Genomic DNA, 17,150 nt, shown 5'->3' on the forward strand with positions numbered 1-17,150 from the left:
TCACCCTTAGGCGGTGGCTCTCAACCATGCCGTCCCCAGCTGCAAGCCCTGTGCACAGTCCAGCCCCTCCTTTCCACCCAGTGCTACCCTGAGGCGCGGAAACAAACTCTACAACTCACGGAGAGTTATAAAGCAGGTAGGTTTATTGCAGCCCTGGGTGCAAGGGGCGTCGCTCCTCCTGACTTGCACACTGCAAGTCCTGATGGACAAAGCTTATATTGCTCAGTTATATACATACGCATTAGATTTCCTGGCACTAATTATAATACTTGCCTCTTAATTACGCATGCATTTTAAGTCCCTTCTTCCACATATGGTCGGTCATGAGTTGGCCCATCCAGTAATCTTGCCAGTGTATTGCAAGGGGTGTTGGTTTCAACGGGTGTTCTGACTCTTATCTAGATGGAGATGTCCTTAGCTCCTTTTGTCTTGGTTTTGAGTGGCACCTGCTGCTAGGTTGTTTGCATCCCCCCCAGGATGTTCCCCATCAGGCTTGGGAAGATTACATCCTTGGGTGCATTCTTGCCTGAGGCCCCTTAAAGCAGTGGCAGTCTGAGGCTGTTGCCTGTTTGTCCCGGGTGCTTCTGAGGGGAACCTCAGGGATCACGGGGTGGTTTCCAGACAGGAGTTTGGTAGTTCTGCAGCGTCCTTATAACTTTGTTTAGGCGCTTCTTGTCCTGACGCCCCTCTGACTCCCCCAAAGCAACAAGTTTCCGTCATCATGCAAGCTCTGCCTGTTACCTTACAGCCCAAGGCTACCTCGTTATCCTGGCTGAGTTTTGGCTCCGGGCCCCAACATTTGTTGCGCTACACTAGATTGCATTGGTGACGTTTAACTATGCATTCCCTGAATCAACCCCTCCGCCTCGCCTGCCCTGCCTCTCTCTCCTGAAGAGCCCGTAAGCGTCTGCCACGTCACGGCACACCAGTCACAGGACTCATCCCACCAGCTTTTGCGTACGCCGATGACGTTCTAGCTCTGGGACTGGGCCAAAGCTTCTAGCTCCTCTTCTTTATTCCTCCTGCTGTGCGCATTAGCGTAAAGATATTTCAGACGTGCTCCGCTGTACTCAGCACATCAGTCAGAGTGGTACGCGATGGTATCTTCCCCAACACCCTTTTTCCCTTAACCTAATTTATACTATTTTTTACCTTTCAGGTGGAGCTTGAGTGACTCTAGTCATACGCACCTTTATTATGATTGGTGTAAAATTCCCTTGCTTTGCCCAGTGAGGGGTGGTTGCATCTTAGAGGCAGGTAGTGAAAGGACTAAACCCCTGACAGTCCCTGACTCAGACCTAATTGTACGCATCCTTCTTGTCTTGTGGCTTCCTCCCTTGCAAAGATAGTGTTAGGTATTTGAAGAATGCCACTTGGTGCCTGATAGGATTAAAAGGACCTTGAATAAGCTCGTAAATTCATCGATAACATAGACTCGGGACATCAGTGCCGAGATAAGCATCAGCCTCTTGTGATAGTCCAAGGCCAAAGGACTGATGAGATAATTCAGTGACTATATATAGGCAAAGGAAACCCAAAGTTCAACCATCGGACAGGTGAGGAAGACCATCGGAGACCACTGGAGGACCCCCGAAGACCACTAAAAAGACAACTATGCACGCGGATTGAACTTTTCCATACGTTAATGAATCCTCGGGAACCTTATGACTATGCATGACTTTATAGCATAATAATCTTTGGAAGTTTACCGAATCACTGGAGCACTCATGGTGGAGCAATCCCCAGTGCTGCCCAGCGCTGTAATAAAGAATGCCTGCTTAATAGTGTCTTTGTTGCTATTGAGTTTTATTTTGGGAACTTTCTGGATACGCCGCTTCCTCTTACGGGGAGGCTCGGACCTTGAAGGATAGTATCCGCAAACTTTTGTAGCAGTAGCTTTTGGGACGGAGGTGTGTTTTGGTATTATAATGATAAAAAGGACAGCATTTTGTCAAAACCATGACAGACTGTTGGCTCGGGGTAGCAAACGTGCAGTGTACCAGCTCCGTGGTCACGGAGCCTGGGCAAATGTGCAGTGTACCAGCTCCGTGGTCACGGAGCCTGGGCAAATGTGCAGTGTACCAGCTCCGTGGTCACGGAGCCTGGCCATGGTGTCTCCACACCGTTCCACCCTCCGGACAAACCCTCCTAGAGTCAGAACACCAAGTTCTCCTGGCATCGCTGACATCTAAGGTTACGAGCCTAGGGGACTTCCATGGAATGGATTGCTCACCTGTCAGCCGCACGCTACCCTGCAAGACTCTTCCATGCTGTACCTTTTCTAAAAACATAAGTTTAATTTCTAAGTCACCCCCACCGATTATTCCACACATCTTCCACTGGGTCAGGTTGCTCGGCGCCCTGTCCAACCTGACCTTGAATGTTTCCAGGGGTGGGGCATCTACCACCTCTCTGGGCAACCTGTTCCAGTGTTTCGCCACACTCATAGAATCTCCAATTGCTAATACCTGACGTGCTTTCCTGGTGGCACCGGTTCTAATGCAGGTGATGGCTCAACTTTGCCCGCTTGAAGTTCCTGGATGCTGTCCGTTACTCCCGTGCTCTGAATTCTCCAATCCCACACGGTCACATCTGCATCCAAGCCCCTCTAACAAACACCTCTGTGAAAGCCTCCCATTAGCTGGCGTCATAGATAAGTACCTGTAGCAAGACCAACTCCAGGGTCGTTTAGATCCAGAAAGAACAGGTGGATGGTGATGCCACAGAACGACGGCTGCTTTGCAAAATAGTAGTATGTGCGTGTTAAGTAGCGCTTGGTCAAATCACGTTGTGCCTGAATGCTAGAGAAAGGTATAAGAACCTCGTGTAAAACCACGTTTGGAGTGCCCCAGTTTGCATGGGACACCTCATGCGCATGAATAAAGAATTTCTCTTGTAATTCTGTACTTTGCACCCTAGCCTCTCTCCTGAGTCGGTGCGGGACAGTTGCGAAAGTTTCCTAACACTTCCCATGGTTGGAAGCGGTTGCGGGGACAGCCAGCACCGCCCAACTCTCCCAAGACCTGCTGCCTGCTGGCCAGGGCCTCCCGCGCGCAGCCCAAGGCCGTCAGGCGCACAGATGTTGTCCGAAAAGCGGATTCGCTGCCCAGTGTGCAACGAGTCGATAATCACACCCTCAGGAGAGACATTGCTAATTTACTTCAGGGTTGCGCAAGCCTGGCTGCTCGGTGGTTTTCCACAAATCAAGCATAACGTAGCCGGCTACCTCATTATATTTATACAATAGGTCCAGACATATTCTACCTATCCAATACCTACCCATTCTCATCTACAGAGGCATTTGCGAAGCAGTATCTCAGATGCTGTGGCAGGCTTTCATTTCCCAAAGCCCTTCTGCAGGATGAGGCCCATGGCAGGAGCACGGACAGGGCGGGCCATAGTTAAACAATCAGCGAAACCAGAGCCCACTGCATCAGCTCTTCTGCAAAATGCTCTCTAACTGCGCCAGCTGAGCAGGGAGCACCCCGTGCCCATGTTCCCCAACAAAGTGGTGCACAGACACTCGCAGAATCAGCGTTTATTCAAAGACACGATTTATTGGCACCTTGGCACAGAGTAAAGGTCCCGGAGGGGACAGTGTCTCTCAGAGAGGAAGGGCAGTCACCGTCCAGCAGGCAACGGGTGTCTCTGTCGCAAGCCTCCTTGCAACGGCCCCTTCAGCCGCATGGGGCCCCGCTCCCCAGGGCGTGCTTCTTCTGCGCAGGAAAGGCGCAGCAGCAATTCCCACTGCTGACGGAGCTGTGTGTTCTCCGTGTCCAGCGTGCTTGGTTCTGCAGGACCAGCTGCCCGGGGAGTGCCTCCACGCCTGGCCCTGTGCGTGAAGATGTGCACCTCTGCCATAGCACAGCTCTCTGGCCACGTCCCGCTGATGGTAAGCCTGGCCTCTGCCTACTCGATGCTCAGGAAGGTGTCCGAGTCACCTTGCTGCACCCCAAACAGCATCTCAATCAGGAGGAGACTATCAGAAGCATCCACAACCCGGAGCTTGCAGGAGCGCCTGGAGGGCAGCACTGTGAGGCGGCTGTGTCGCGACCGAGGCAAAACCTGCCAGGCAGCACGTACCAATATCTGGAACCAGCGTGTGGTTTTCTCCACGTCTAGGTAGGGGCCGGTGCAGAGGGTGCCTAGCAGGCTGGGACCCTGATTTCTCCTCAGCTCCTCCTTGGGGTGGTGGAGGAAGCACAGCATGTCCTTTGCCAGCCGCTCCCTCGTGCAGGTACACACCAGCTCCACACGGAGGCGGGAGTTCCTTGCCGGCATCTCCTCATCAGTGCCCAGCTCGAGGTGGAAGGCGTGCCCGCGGGGGGCCTGCAGGGGCACGAGCAGGCGGTAGACGGCGCCATCCTCACGGGGACTCCAGCCTTGGCAGAAACTGCCCTCCCCAATGGCTGGCATCAGTCGCGGCATGAAACTATTCCTGCAGAGTCTTCGGCAGGTACGCAGAAGTTCATCCACCAGCTCCTCCACCATGACAAATGATTCTGGCACGTCCAGAAGGCGCTCCGCCAAAATTCTGCCCACATCCAGAGCAACACTGGGTTTTCCTTCTTGCTCCTGCCTGTGCCCCTTCTTTCTGCAACTGCCTTTCTTGCTGCATCTGTCGGTCTCATGGCTCCTTCTGCTGAGCCACCACCAGAGCCCAAAGAGCAGGACCAGGACTCCAGCAATGGCCCAGAACTGTCGCTGCTGCAAGGCAGCAAAGAGCAGAGCTCCCCAGGTCATGACGCTTGGCTCCTGGCTGCTCTGCTCCAGCTCCTGCAGCAGCCGAGACATCTCCAAGCTCAGCAGCTGCGCACGTTGCTGCATGCGCTCGCGCGTGGCCTCATCCAGCTCATCACCGACCTTCTGCGGGTACCAAATGGTCCCTAGCAGAACCCGGATGAGGAATTCTGTGGCAGCCATGGCCTGCGGGAGGAGGGAGAGAAGGGGTTGAGTGTGGCTGGAAGGGAGGGAGGTGGTGGCGGGGGGAGCTGGGGGCAGGGAGGAGAGGGGGCAAGGCAGCTGGGAGGCAGCAAGGCCTGCGCCCACCCGCGGCAGCGGCATCACCGTGCCCTGCCCAAGGCGCTCCCACGAGCGGCTGTGCCCTCGATGCAGGGTGAGAACCCACCCCACCGGGGGCGCGCGCTTCTGCCCCGGCCCTCGTCCAGCCCAGCCTCTGCCTGCGTGCGCACTCACCGCTGGCCCAGGCTGTACTGGGGCAGGGCGTCCTGCTGGCGCCCCTGATAACCGCCCCCATTGTGACTCGTCCCCTCTGCTGTCACAGGCGCCAGAGCGCATCACGGGCACGCCCGCCGGCCAGCCCCGCCCCTCGGCCCCACCCCGGAGCAGCAACTCACAGCTGCTTCAAGCATCCATAGCTTGACAGCCCAATGGCTCCCCTTACAAAGCAGACAAAAGACCCCTGAAACCCTCACCAAACCTAAGATCCGGTGACATGTGCCATGGATACTGTCAGTGGTTGAGCACAGCTGGGCACCAGGTCTCACCAAACCGCTCAATCATTGCCGCTCCACATGACTGCAGGAGGAGAAAATTACAACAAAATGCAGTGCTTTTCGATAAAGACAGGGAGATCACTCAGCAATTACCACCACTGGCAAAACAGTGACTCGATTAGGGGAAATTACTTCATTAATTTATTACTTTATTACCAATTACTTTATTACCAATCAACTGCATTACTGGAATCCCTAATGTATACGATGAACAAAGAAAGAGCCAGCACAGATCCCCAGATGAGCTATTAGTGGTGGCAGGTATACCCCTGAGGAAAAGGAGGTGCTGTTTACAGTCGCTAACACTGAGGCCAGGAGTCACCCAGCATTGGGCAGTTTTCCGTGCTAGGCTGCCTGGCACAGCGGCCCATACCTCCTGCATCCTAGAGCTCTCATCTCAGTATCAGCCAGCCAGCAAAGGCAAGCGACCAGCTTCAGCATTCTCTTTGTTCATGGAAATCAACCTATTTCCTTGACAGTTAATAGTTATCAGCAGGAATTTGGCTTTGCAGTTCTTAAATAACAAACCAGGAAGTCTGAGGATGTCTGTTGCAGAAAGCTTTAGCATAAGTGTTTAACAGCTTGGCATAAGATCACAGCATAAAAACCAAAATGACCTGTGTTAGAAGACTGAACATTCTGTCCGCAGTTTTGAGTAACAGATATCTATAGAACTGTAAGCAAGTGTAAAAACAAGGCTCGTCTAATGGTTTCAGCCCTAAGCACAACAGGAAGTACAACCACAATCACATGGTAAGGCATTTCCATGGCAACTGATAACCTTTTCCATTAAACTGGAGTTAATTTCAGGCTATAATCTGCCAAAGGACAGGGAATGCACAAGGACGAAGCAAGATAGCTAACACCATATGTAGAAAAAGGAAATGGCTGAACTGTGGGCGTGATGGGAGTGGAAAGGAGCAAGAGCAGGACTCGGCATAAGAAAACCCTGTCTCAGCGTGTCACGTCACAGGCAGGAAATGCTCCCTGCACTCCATTGCCACTGGATGTCACTACGTGGGTTTCCCTGCAATCGACTGTGTAAATAACGCACGTGCAAGAAGTCTGCATCGCTTCGCTTTCCCTGGTCCCTAAACGGTGTCATGGGTCTCTCCTAGCTTAGGAGCAAAAAGTATTAATTAACTGGCTTACGAGATACGCTGCCTCCATGGTTGCCAGGGCCCTGACCAGCCCCCCCAGGCCTTCCCTCCGCCCTGTCCATGGCCCAGAATCCCCCTGCAGCTCAAACCAGGGCTGTCAGTCCCCGTCAGAGCGACACTTCAGGTTGTCAGTTTCCAGCTTCCCCCAGCCTTGCCTGGCCTGGCCATGGGCTCCGTTGAGCCAGGCCCACCAGTGGGCCAATATCCCAGCCTGGCCTCGGCCTGGCCTTGTCCCCACAGCCCTGAGCTGCAGGTTGACTTCCTGGCCTGAACTCATCCTGCCTCATCACCGTGAACCTGCTTGATGATCTGCAGGCATGAGTGAACCTGCCAAGGGTCTCCAGGCCTGCCCCACTACCTGGGTGGAGGTGGTGGGACAGGCCTTTGTCTTAGCACACTCAGCTCCTGACTTCCAGGCCCTGAGGGAGCGGCTGGCCCTCGCTGTACCCTGGCACAAGTGTCCAGAGTGCCATGATGCCTAGGTTCTGCTGTAAGTCCTTCCCAGGAAACTGCACCCCAACCCCCCACAATCCTCTGCACCCTAATAGATCCTGTTGTTGCGGTACCTGAAAGCTACAGATTAAGTGGCCGTGGGGCAGTCCCAAAGGAAGGTTGAACTGGACCACCAGAAGCCCTCCTGTCAATTTAAGAGCCGTGGAGAAGTGTCACTGCTTGATAGCTGGACCTGTTGGTTTCCCACAACTGCAAACTACAGTGATGACGCCTTACAGCCACTTCTCCACATCCCTCTTGAGGAAAAAGCAGCATTGAATAGGTCTACCACTCCAGCTGGCCCAAGGTCACGGGGAATGTGAGAGAAGAGCTTCCCTAACCAGCAATTTGTTTTAATTAACTAGCATTCCTTCCTGGGAAAGGTTGAGGGGTTCAGCTGTTTGGAAGGCAGGGGGCAAGACGATCTCCTGGGGCATGTTCTCATTGCCAAAGAAGAGGTGGTCAAGGCGATTCTCCTCCAGGCAGCAGCGCAGGTATCTCATGGTATCCTGCAGCCGCAGCAGGAAATCCCTCCTGCGCCAGCCTGACAGGGGTATGGTGGTCAGGAGGGGCATCACAGCTGTCATCAAGGTGTTGGTGGAAAAGCCTGCGCCCACCGTGATATCGACTTACCCAAGTGAACCGAGTTGATTGTTAATAAAGTAATTTCCCCAAATCGAGTCACCCGGCCTTGTCCTGCCGGGTGGGTCTGCGCTTTCTGGCTGTCAGGGCTCTGGCTGCCTGGGGAGCTGTGAGTTGCTGCTCCGGGGTGGGGCCGAGGGGCGGGGCTGGCCGGCGGGCGTGCCCGTGATGCGCTCTGGCGCCTGTGACAGCAGAGGGGACGAGTCACAATGGGGGCGGTTATCAGGGGCGCCAGCAGGACGCCCTGCCCCAGTACAGCCTGGGCCAGCGGTGAGTGCGCACGCAGGCAGAGGCTGGGCTGGACGAGGGCCGGGGCAGAAGCGCGCGCCCCCGGTGGGGTGGGTTCTCACCCTGCATCGAGGGCACAGCCGCTCGTGGGAGCGCCTTGGGCAGGGCACGGTGATGCCGCTGCCGCGGGTGGGCGCAGGCCTTGCTGCCTCCCAGCTGCCTTGCCCCCTCTCCTCCCTGCCCCCAGCTCCCCCCGCCACCACCTCCCTCCCTTCCAGCCACACTCAACCCCTTCTCTCCCTCCTCCCGCAGGCCATGGCTGCCACAGAATTCCTCATCCGGGTTCTGCTAGGGACCATTTGGTACCCGCAGAAGGTCGGTGATGAGCTGGATGAGGCCACGCGCGAGCGCATGCAGCAACGTGCGCAGCTGCTGAGCTTGGAGATGTCTCGGCTGCTGCAGGAGCTGGAGCAGAGCCGCCAGGAGCCAAACAGCCAGGAGCCGAGCAGCGTGGCCTGGGGAGCCCTGCTCTTTGCTGCCTTGCAGCAGTGGCAGTTCCGGGCCATTACTGGAGTCCTGGTCCTGCTCTTTGGGCTCTGGTGGTGGCTCAGCAGAAGGAGCCGTGAGCAGGATGGCAGCAGTGACGAGGAGAGCTCCAGCAGTGACAGGGAGCAGGTGGAGGAGGCACAGGAGGAAGAAGAAGGAAATGATGATGCCGATGACCTAGGAAGGTTTTTTGAGGAGCACATACAGTGGCCAGTCCAGGACCTGGCCACAGAGTGCCAGCTGGTGAAGGACTTGATGGACAACCTCGTCCTTGTCTTCCAAATGCTCTTGTCAAATAGTTTGATGCCGGTGTTGCAAGCAGCCATTGGGGTTGGCAGCACCTTTGAAGGTTGGAGTCCCCGTGAGAAAGACATCACCTATCGCCTGCTCGTGCCCCTGAAGCCCCCCCGTGGGCATGCCTTCCACCTGGAACTCTGCACTGACGAGGAGATGCCAGTGAGGTGCTTCTGCATCCGCGTGGAGCTTGTGTGCACGTGCATGACAGAGCAGCTGGCAGGAGAGATGCTGTGTCTACTCCACCACCCCGAGGAGGAGCTGAGGAGGAATCAGGACCCCAGCCTCCTAGACACCCTCTGTACAGGCTCCTACCTAGATGTGCAGAAAACTGCTCGCTGGTTGCATCTGTTGGTGAAAGGTGCCTGGGTGGTTTTGCCTCAGTCGTCCAGGTGTCATCTAATGATGCTGCCACCCAGTCGCTCCTGCAAATTCCAGGTGACAAAAGATTACAGCAAAAAACACACCATTGAGATGATGTTTGGGGTGCAGCAAGGCGACTCGGACATCTTCCTGAGCAGCCAGAGTACAGAGGCCATCTTCACCCCAAGCACAATTTGGTCAGAGAGCTACGCTGTGGCTGAGATGAAGTTCTTCAGGCACATAGCCCGGCAGGTCCCGCGTGACAGCTTCCACCTCAGATGCCTGCAGCTCTGTGCTCGCGCCATGGTGGGCACAGGCTTTTCTACCTATACCTTGAAGACAGCTGTGATGCACCTCCTGACCACCATACCCCTGTCAGGCTGGCGCAGGAGGGATTTCCTGCTGCGGCTGCAGGATATCATGCGATACCTGCGCTGCTGCCTGGAGGAGAAATGCCTTGACCACTTCTTCTTTGGCAATGAGAACATGCCCCAGGAGATTGTCTTGCCCCCAGCTTTACAAGCAGCCGAGCCACCCAACCTCTTCCAGCACCTGGCACAGGATCCAGCCGCCCATGCTGAGGCACTGCATGACTTCTATGAGCTGCGTGATCGGCTCACGAGACTGCTGATCTATGGAAACTGAAAGAGGTCTTCCAGAGCTGTGTTTGCAGGGCTCACAGCCAACGGCAGACAGTGACCTCCTACTGCAGGGAAAAAAGAGGGGAGAACACATGCAACAAGAAAGGCAGTTGCAGAAAGAAGGGGCACAGGCAGGAGCAAGAAGAAAAACCCAGTGTTGCTCTGGATGTGGGCAGAATTTTGGTGGAGCGCCTTCTGGACGTGCCAGAATCATTTGTCATGGTGGAGGAGCTGGTGGATGAACTTCTGCGTACCTGCCGAAGACTCTGCAGGAATAGTTTCATGCCGCGACTGATGCCAGCCATTGGGGAGGGCAGTTTCTGCCAAGGCTGGAGTCCCCGTGAGGATGACGCCGTCTACCGCCTGCTCGTGCCCCTGCAGGCCCCCCGCGGGCACGCCTTCCACCTCGAGCTGGGCACTGATGAGGAGATGCCGGCAAGGAACTCCCGCCTCCGCGTGGAGCTGGTGTGTACCTGCACGAGGGAGCGGCTGGCAAAGGACATGCTGTGCTTCCTCCACCACCCCAAGGAGGAGCTGAGGAGAAATCAGGGTCCCAGCCTGATAGGCACCCTCTGCACCGGCCCCTACCTAGACGTGGAGAAAACCACACGCTGGTTCCAGATATTGGTACGTGCAACCTGGTGGGTTTTGCCTCGGTCGCGACACAGCCGCCTCACAGCGCTGCCCTCCAGGCGCTCCTGCAAGCTCCGGGTTGTGGATGCTTCTGATAGTCCCCTCCTGATTGAGATGCTGTTTGGGGTGCAGCAAGGTGACTCGGACACCTTCCTGAGCATCGAGTAGGCAGAGGCCAGGCTTACCATCAGCGGGACGTGGCCAGAGAGCTGTGCTATGGCAGAGGTGCCAACATGCCAATAAATCACTTGTTGAACACACAAGCGCTGCGTCCCTGAGGTTCCATGCATCACTTTGCTGGGGAATGCGGGCATGGGGTGCTGACAGCTCAGCTGCCACACAGTCGGCCAACATTTTGCAGAAGAGCGGGTGCAGTGCCCTCTGGTTTCAGTGATTCATTGGGCCTTGCCTTCCCAGGTGGTGCAGGCTAATCCTAGTAGGCAGCTTGGCATCACGCAGCTGCTCAATCCCTTGCCAACAGTGGGCAGGCTGAGTGCATCAGCAGGGTGAAAGGGGGAAGACTTGTGGGTTGAGAGAGGACAGTTTAGCAGCAAAAGCTACGTGGCCAGGTAAAGCAAAACAAAGAAGCCGTTCACTACTGCCCTGTTCTGCTGAGCAGACCTGCCTTTACAGGAAGCGTTCACCTCCCTGCGGCTTGGGTTACCAGGAAACTTGCTAGCCTTGTACAGCGGCCCTCAGATTATTGTCAAAGAGCCATAGAATAGCTCAAGTTGGAAGGGACCCATAAGGATCATTGTGTCCAACTCCCTGCTCCTTGCAGGGCTACCTAAAACTAAGTCATATGACTAAAGAGCATCATCCAGACGCCCCTTGAACTCTGGCAGGCTTGCTGCCGTGACCGCTTCCCCGGGGAGCCTGTTCCAGTGACCAGCCACCCTCTTAGTGAAGAACCTTTTCCTAATGTCCAATCTGAAATTCCCCTGACGCAGCGTCAGTCCATTTCCTCATGTCCTAGTGCTGGCCAGCTTGAACTCTAACCGAGCTTTGGCTGCACAGATTTTCCCCCTACAGTGGCAAGCCCCATCTCTGTCGTCTTCCCATGTCGCCTCTCTTTCCTTGCTTCCAGTGTCCGTACACTTTCCTTCTCCACCTATGTTCTTGAAGAGGATCCCTGTTCAGCCAAGCCGGCCCTCTGCCCCACTTGCTTGACTTCTGACACCTTGGAATTGCCTGCTCCTGCGCTCTTAAGAGATGGCTCTTACAAAGTGGCCAGCATCCATGGACAGCCAATACCCGTGAAAGCAGATTCCCAGGGAACCTTACTAACTAGCTGCTTCAGCAGCCCCAAGTCACCTCTCCCCACATCCAGGCTCCAAGTTCTGCTGGCAGCTTTCCTCTATCGCCAACGCCTGGGAACTCCATTACTTCGTGGTCACTGTAACCAGTGACCAAGACAGCCACCAATCACCACGTTGCCCACCAGTCCCTCTTTCTTTACAAGCAACAAATCTAGGAGGGCACCTTTCCTGGTCGGCCCCCTTAGCACCTGCACCAAGGAGTTATCTTCAGTGTGCTTCAGGAATTTCCTGGACCTGTATATCGTACAGGAATACCTGTACGATATTCCCAGTTGACGCCTGGGAAGTTCAAACCACCCATAAGGAAGAGGGCAGTTGATCCAGAGATATCCCTTACTTCCTAGTCCAATAATTCATCGGTGGCATCACCCTGGCTGGATGGTCAGTGGTAGGCTGCTACAAAAGCATCCGCTTTATTTGCTTTCCCCTTCACCCTTAGGCGGCGGCTCTCAACCATGCCGTCCCCAGCTGCAAGCCCTGTGCACAGTCCAGCCCCTCCTTTCCACCCAGTGCTACCCTGAGGCGCGGAAACAAACTCTACAACTCACGGAGAGTTATAAAGCAGGTAGGTTTATTGCAGCCCTGGGTGCAAGGGGGGTCGCTCCTCCTGACTTGCACACTGCAAGTCCTGATGGACAAAGCTTATATTGCTCAGTTATATACATACGCATTAGATTTCCTGGCACTAATTATAATACTTGCCTCTTAATTACGCATGCATTTTAAGTCCCTTCTTCCACATATGGTCGGTCATGAGTTGGCCCATCCAGTAATCTTGCCAGTGTATTGCAAGGGGTGTTGGTTTCAACGGGTGTTCTGACTCTTATCTAGATGGAGATGTCCTTAGCTCCTTTTGTCTTGGTTTTGAGTGGCACCTGCTGCTAGGTTGTTTGCATCCCCCCCAGGATGTTCCCCATCAGGCTTGGGAAGATTACATCCTTGGGTGCATTCTTGCCTGAGGCCCCTTACAGCAGTGGCAGTCTGAGGCTGTTGCCTGTTTGTCCCGGGTGCTTCTGAGGGGAACCTCAGGGATCACGGGGTGGTTTCCAGACAGGAGTTTGGTAGTTCTGCAGCGTCCTTATAACTTTGTTTAGGCGCTTCTTGTCCTGACGCCCCTCTGACTCCCCCAAAGCAACAAGTTTCCGTCATCATGCAAGCTCTGCCTGTTACCTTACAGCCCAAGGCTACCTCGTTATCCTGGCTGAGTTTTGGCTCCGGGCCCCAACATTTGTTGCGCTACACTAGATTGCATTGGTGACGTTTAACTATGCATTCCCTGAATCAACCCCTCCGCCTCGCCTGCCCTGCCTCTCTCTCCTGAAGAGCCCGTAAGCGTCTGCCACGTCACGGCACACCAGTCACAGGACTCATCCCACCAGCTTTTGCGTACGCCGATGACGTTCTAGCTCTGGGACTGGGCCAAAGCTTCTAGCTCCTCTTCTTTATTCCTCCTGCTGTGCGCATTAGCGTAAAGATATTTCAGACGTGCTCCGCTGTACTCAGCACATCAGTCAGAGTGGTACGCGATGGTATCTTCCCCAACACCCTTTTTCCCTTAACCTAATTTATACTATTTTTTACCTTTCAGGTGGAGCTTGAGTGACTCTAGTCATATGCACCTTTATTATGATTGGTGTAAAATTCCCTTGCTTTGCCCAGTGAGGGGTGGTTGCATCTTAGAGGCAGGTAGTGAAAGGACTAAACCCCTGACAGTCCCTGACTCAGACCTAATTGTACGCATCCTTCTTGTCTTGTGGCTTCCTCCCTTGCAAAGATAGTGTTAGGTATTTGAAGAATGCCACTTGGTGCCTGATAGGATTAAAAGGACCTTGAATAAGCTCGTAAATTCATCGATAACATAGACTCGGGACATCAGTGCCGAGATAAGCATCAGCCTCTTGTGATAGTCCAAGGCCAAAGGACTGATGAGATAATTCAATGACTATATATAGGCAAAGGAAACCCAAAGTTCAACCATCGGACAGGTGAGGAAGACCATCGGAGACCACTGGAGGACCCCCGAAGACCACTAAAAAGACAACTATGCACGCGGATTGAACTTTTCCATACGTTAATGAATCCTCGGGAACCTTATGACTATGCATGACTTTATAGCATAATAATCTTTGGAAGTTTACCGAATCACTGGAGCACTCATGGTGGAGCAATCCCCAGTGCTGCCCAGCGCTGTAATAAAGAATGCCTGCTTAATAGTGACTTTGTTGCTATTGAGTTTTATTTTGGGAACTTTCTGGATACGCCGCTTCCTCTTACGGGGAGGCTCGGACCTTGAAGGATAGTATCCGCAAACTTTTGTAGCAGTAGCTTTTGGGACGGAGGTGTGTTTTGGTATTATAATGATAAAAAGGACAGCATTTTGTCAAAACCATGACAGACTGTTGGCTCGGGGTAGCAAATGTGCAGTGTACCAGCTCCGTGGTCACGGAGCCTGGGCAAATGTGCAGTGTACCAGCTCCGTGGTCACGGAGCCTGGCCATGGTGTCTCCACACCGTTCCACCCTCCGGACAAACCCTCCTAGAGTCAGAACACCAAGTTCTCCTGGCATCGCTGACATCTAAGGTTACGAGCCTAGGGGACTTCCATGGAATGGATTGCTCACCTGTCAGCCGCACGCTACCCTGCAAGACTCTTCCATGCTGTACCTTTTCTAAAAACATAAGTTTAATTTCTAAGTCACCCCCACCGATTATTCCACACATCTTCCACTGGGTCAGGTTGCTCGGCGCCCTGTCCAACCTGACCTTGAATGTTTCCAGGGGTGGGGCATCTACCACCTCTCTGGGCAACCTGTTCCAGTGTTTCGCCACACTCATAGAATCTCCAATTGCTAATACCTGACGTGCTTTCCTGGTGGCACCGGTTCTAATGCAGGTGATGGCTCAACTTTGCCCGCTTGAAGTTCCTGGATGCTGTCCGTTACTCCCGTGCTCTGAATTCTCCAATCCCACACGGTCACATCTGCATCCAAGCCCCTCTAACAAACACCTCTGTGAAAGCCTCCCGTTAGCTGGCGTCATAGATAAGTACCTGTAGCAAGACCAACTCCAGGGTCGTTTAGATCCAGAAAGAACAGGTGGATGGTGATGCCACAGAACGACGGCTGCTTTGCAAAATAGTAGTATGTGCGTGTTAAGTAGCGCTTGGTCAAATCACGTTGTGCCTGAATGCTAGAGAAAGGTATAAGAACCTCGTGTAAAACCACGTTTGGAGTGCCCCAGTTTGCATGGGACACCTCATGCGCATGAATAAAGAATTTCTCTTGTAATTCTGTACTTTGCACCCTAGCCTCTCTCCTGAGTCGGTGCGGGACAGTTGCGAAAGTTTCCTAACACTTCCCATGGTTGGAAGCGGTTGCGGGGACAGCCAGCACCGCCCAACTCTCCCAAGACCTGCTGCCTGCTGGCCAGGGCCTCCCGCGCGCAGCCCAAGGCCGTCAGGCGCACAGATGTTGTCCGAAAAGCGGATTCGCTGCCCGGTGTGCAACGAGTCGATAATCACACCCTCAGGAGAGACATTGCTAATTTACTTCAGGGTTGCGCAAGCCTGGCTGCTCGGTGGTTTTCCACAAATCAAGCATAACGTAGCCGGCTACCTCATTATATTTATACAATAGGTCCAGACATATTCTACCTATCCAATACCTACCCATTCTCATCTACAGAGGCATTTGCGAAGCAGTATCTCAGATGCTGTGGCAGGCTTTCATTTCCCAAAGCCCTTCTGCAGGATGAGGCCCATGGCAGGAGCACGGACAGGGCGGGCCATAGTTAAACAATCAGCGAAACCAGAGCCCACTGCATCAGCTCTTCTGCAAAATGCTCTCTAACTGCGCCAGCTGAGCAGGGAGCACCCCGTGCCCATGTTCCCCAACAAAGTGGTGCACAGACACTCGCAGAATCAGCGTTTATTCAAAGACACGATTTATTGGCACCTTGGCACAGAGTAAAGGTCCCGGAGGGGACAGTGTCTCTCAGAGAGGAAGGGCAGTCACCGTCCAGCAGGCAACGGGTGTCTCTGTCGCAAGCCTCCTTGCAACGGCCCCTTCAGCCGCATGGGGCCCCGCTCCCCAGAGCGTGCTTCTTCTGCGCAGGAAAGGCGCAGCAGCAATTCCCACAGCTGACGGAGCTGTGTGTTCTCCGTGTCCAGCGTGCTTGGTTCTGCAGGACCAGCTGCCCGGGGAGTGCTTCCACGCCTGGCCCTGTGCGTGAAGATGTGCACCTCTGCCATAGCACAGCTCTCTGGCCACGTCCCGCTGATGGTAAGCCTGGCCTCTGCCTACTCGATGCTCAGGAAGGTGTCCGAGTCACCTTGCTGCACCCCAAACAGCATCTCAATCAGGAGGAGACTATCAGAAGCATCCACAACCCGGAGCTTGCAGGAGCGCCTGGAGGGCAGCACTGTGAGGCGGCTGTGTCGCGACCGAGGCAAAACCTGCCAGGCAGCACGTACCAATATCTGGAACCAGCGTGTGGTTTTCTCCACGTCTAGGTAGGGGCCGGTGCAGAGGGTGCCTAGCAGGCTGGGACCCTGATTTCTCCTCAGCTCCTCCTTGGGGTGGTGGAGGAAGCACAGCATGTCCTTTGACAGCGGCTCCCTCGTGCAGGTACACACCAGCTCCACGCGGAGGCGGGAGTTCCTTGCCGGCATCTCCTCATCAGTGCCCAGCTCGAGGTGGAAGGCGTGCCCGCGGGGGGCCTGCAGGGGCACGAGCAGGCGGTAGACGGCGCCATCCTCACGGGGACTCCAGCCTTGGCAGAAACTGCCCTCCCCAATGGCTGGCATCAGTCGCGGCATGAAACTATTCCTGCAGAGTCTTCGGCAGGTACGCAGAAGTTCATCCACCAGCTCCTCCACCATGACGAATGATTCTGGCACGTCCAGAAGGCGCTCCGCCAAAATTCTGCCCACATCCAGAGCAACACTGGGTTTTCCTTCTTGCTCCTGCCTGTGCCCCTTCTTTCTGCAACTGCCTTTCTTGCTGCATCTGTCGGTCTCATGGCTCCTTCTGCTGAGCCACCACCAGAGCCCAAAGAGCAGGACCAGGACTCCAGCAATGGCCCAGAACTGTCGCTGCTGCAAGGCAGCAAAGAGCAGAGCTCCCCAGGTCATGACGCTTGGCTCCTGGCTGCTCTGCTCCAGCTCCTGCAGCAGCCGAGACATCTCCAAGCTCAGCAGCTGCGCACGTTGCTGCATGCGCTCGCGCGTGGCCTCATCCAGCTCATCACCGACCTTCTGCGGGTACCAAATGGTCCCTAGCAGAACCCGGATGAGGAATTCTGTGGCAGCCATGGCCT

At 54.6% G+C, this 17,150-nt stretch overlaps 1 protein-coding gene across 1 annotated transcript; it reads left to right on the plus strand.

Moving 5' to 3' along the window:
• The first annotated feature begins 8,137 nt into the window (after positions 1 to 8,137).
• On the plus strand, positions 8,138 to 9,945 carry LOC135314950 (inositol 1,4,5-trisphosphate receptor-interacting protein-like 1). Its single transcript, XM_064460004.1, has one exon. The coding sequence runs from the start codon at positions 8,213 to 8,215 to the stop codon at positions 9,884 to 9,886; it is 1,674 nt and encodes a 557-aa protein (XP_064316074.1). The 5' UTR covers positions 8,138 to 8,212; the 3' UTR covers positions 9,887 to 9,945.
• Positions 9,946 to 17,150: the final 7,205 nt, after the last annotated feature.

The sequence above is a fragment of the Phalacrocorax carbo genome, chromosome 9, assembly GCF_963921805.1.
Source record: "Phalacrocorax carbo chromosome 9, bPhaCar2.1, whole genome shotgun sequence".
Lineage (NCBI taxonomy): Eukaryota > Metazoa > Chordata > Aves > Suliformes > Phalacrocoracidae > Phalacrocorax > Phalacrocorax carbo.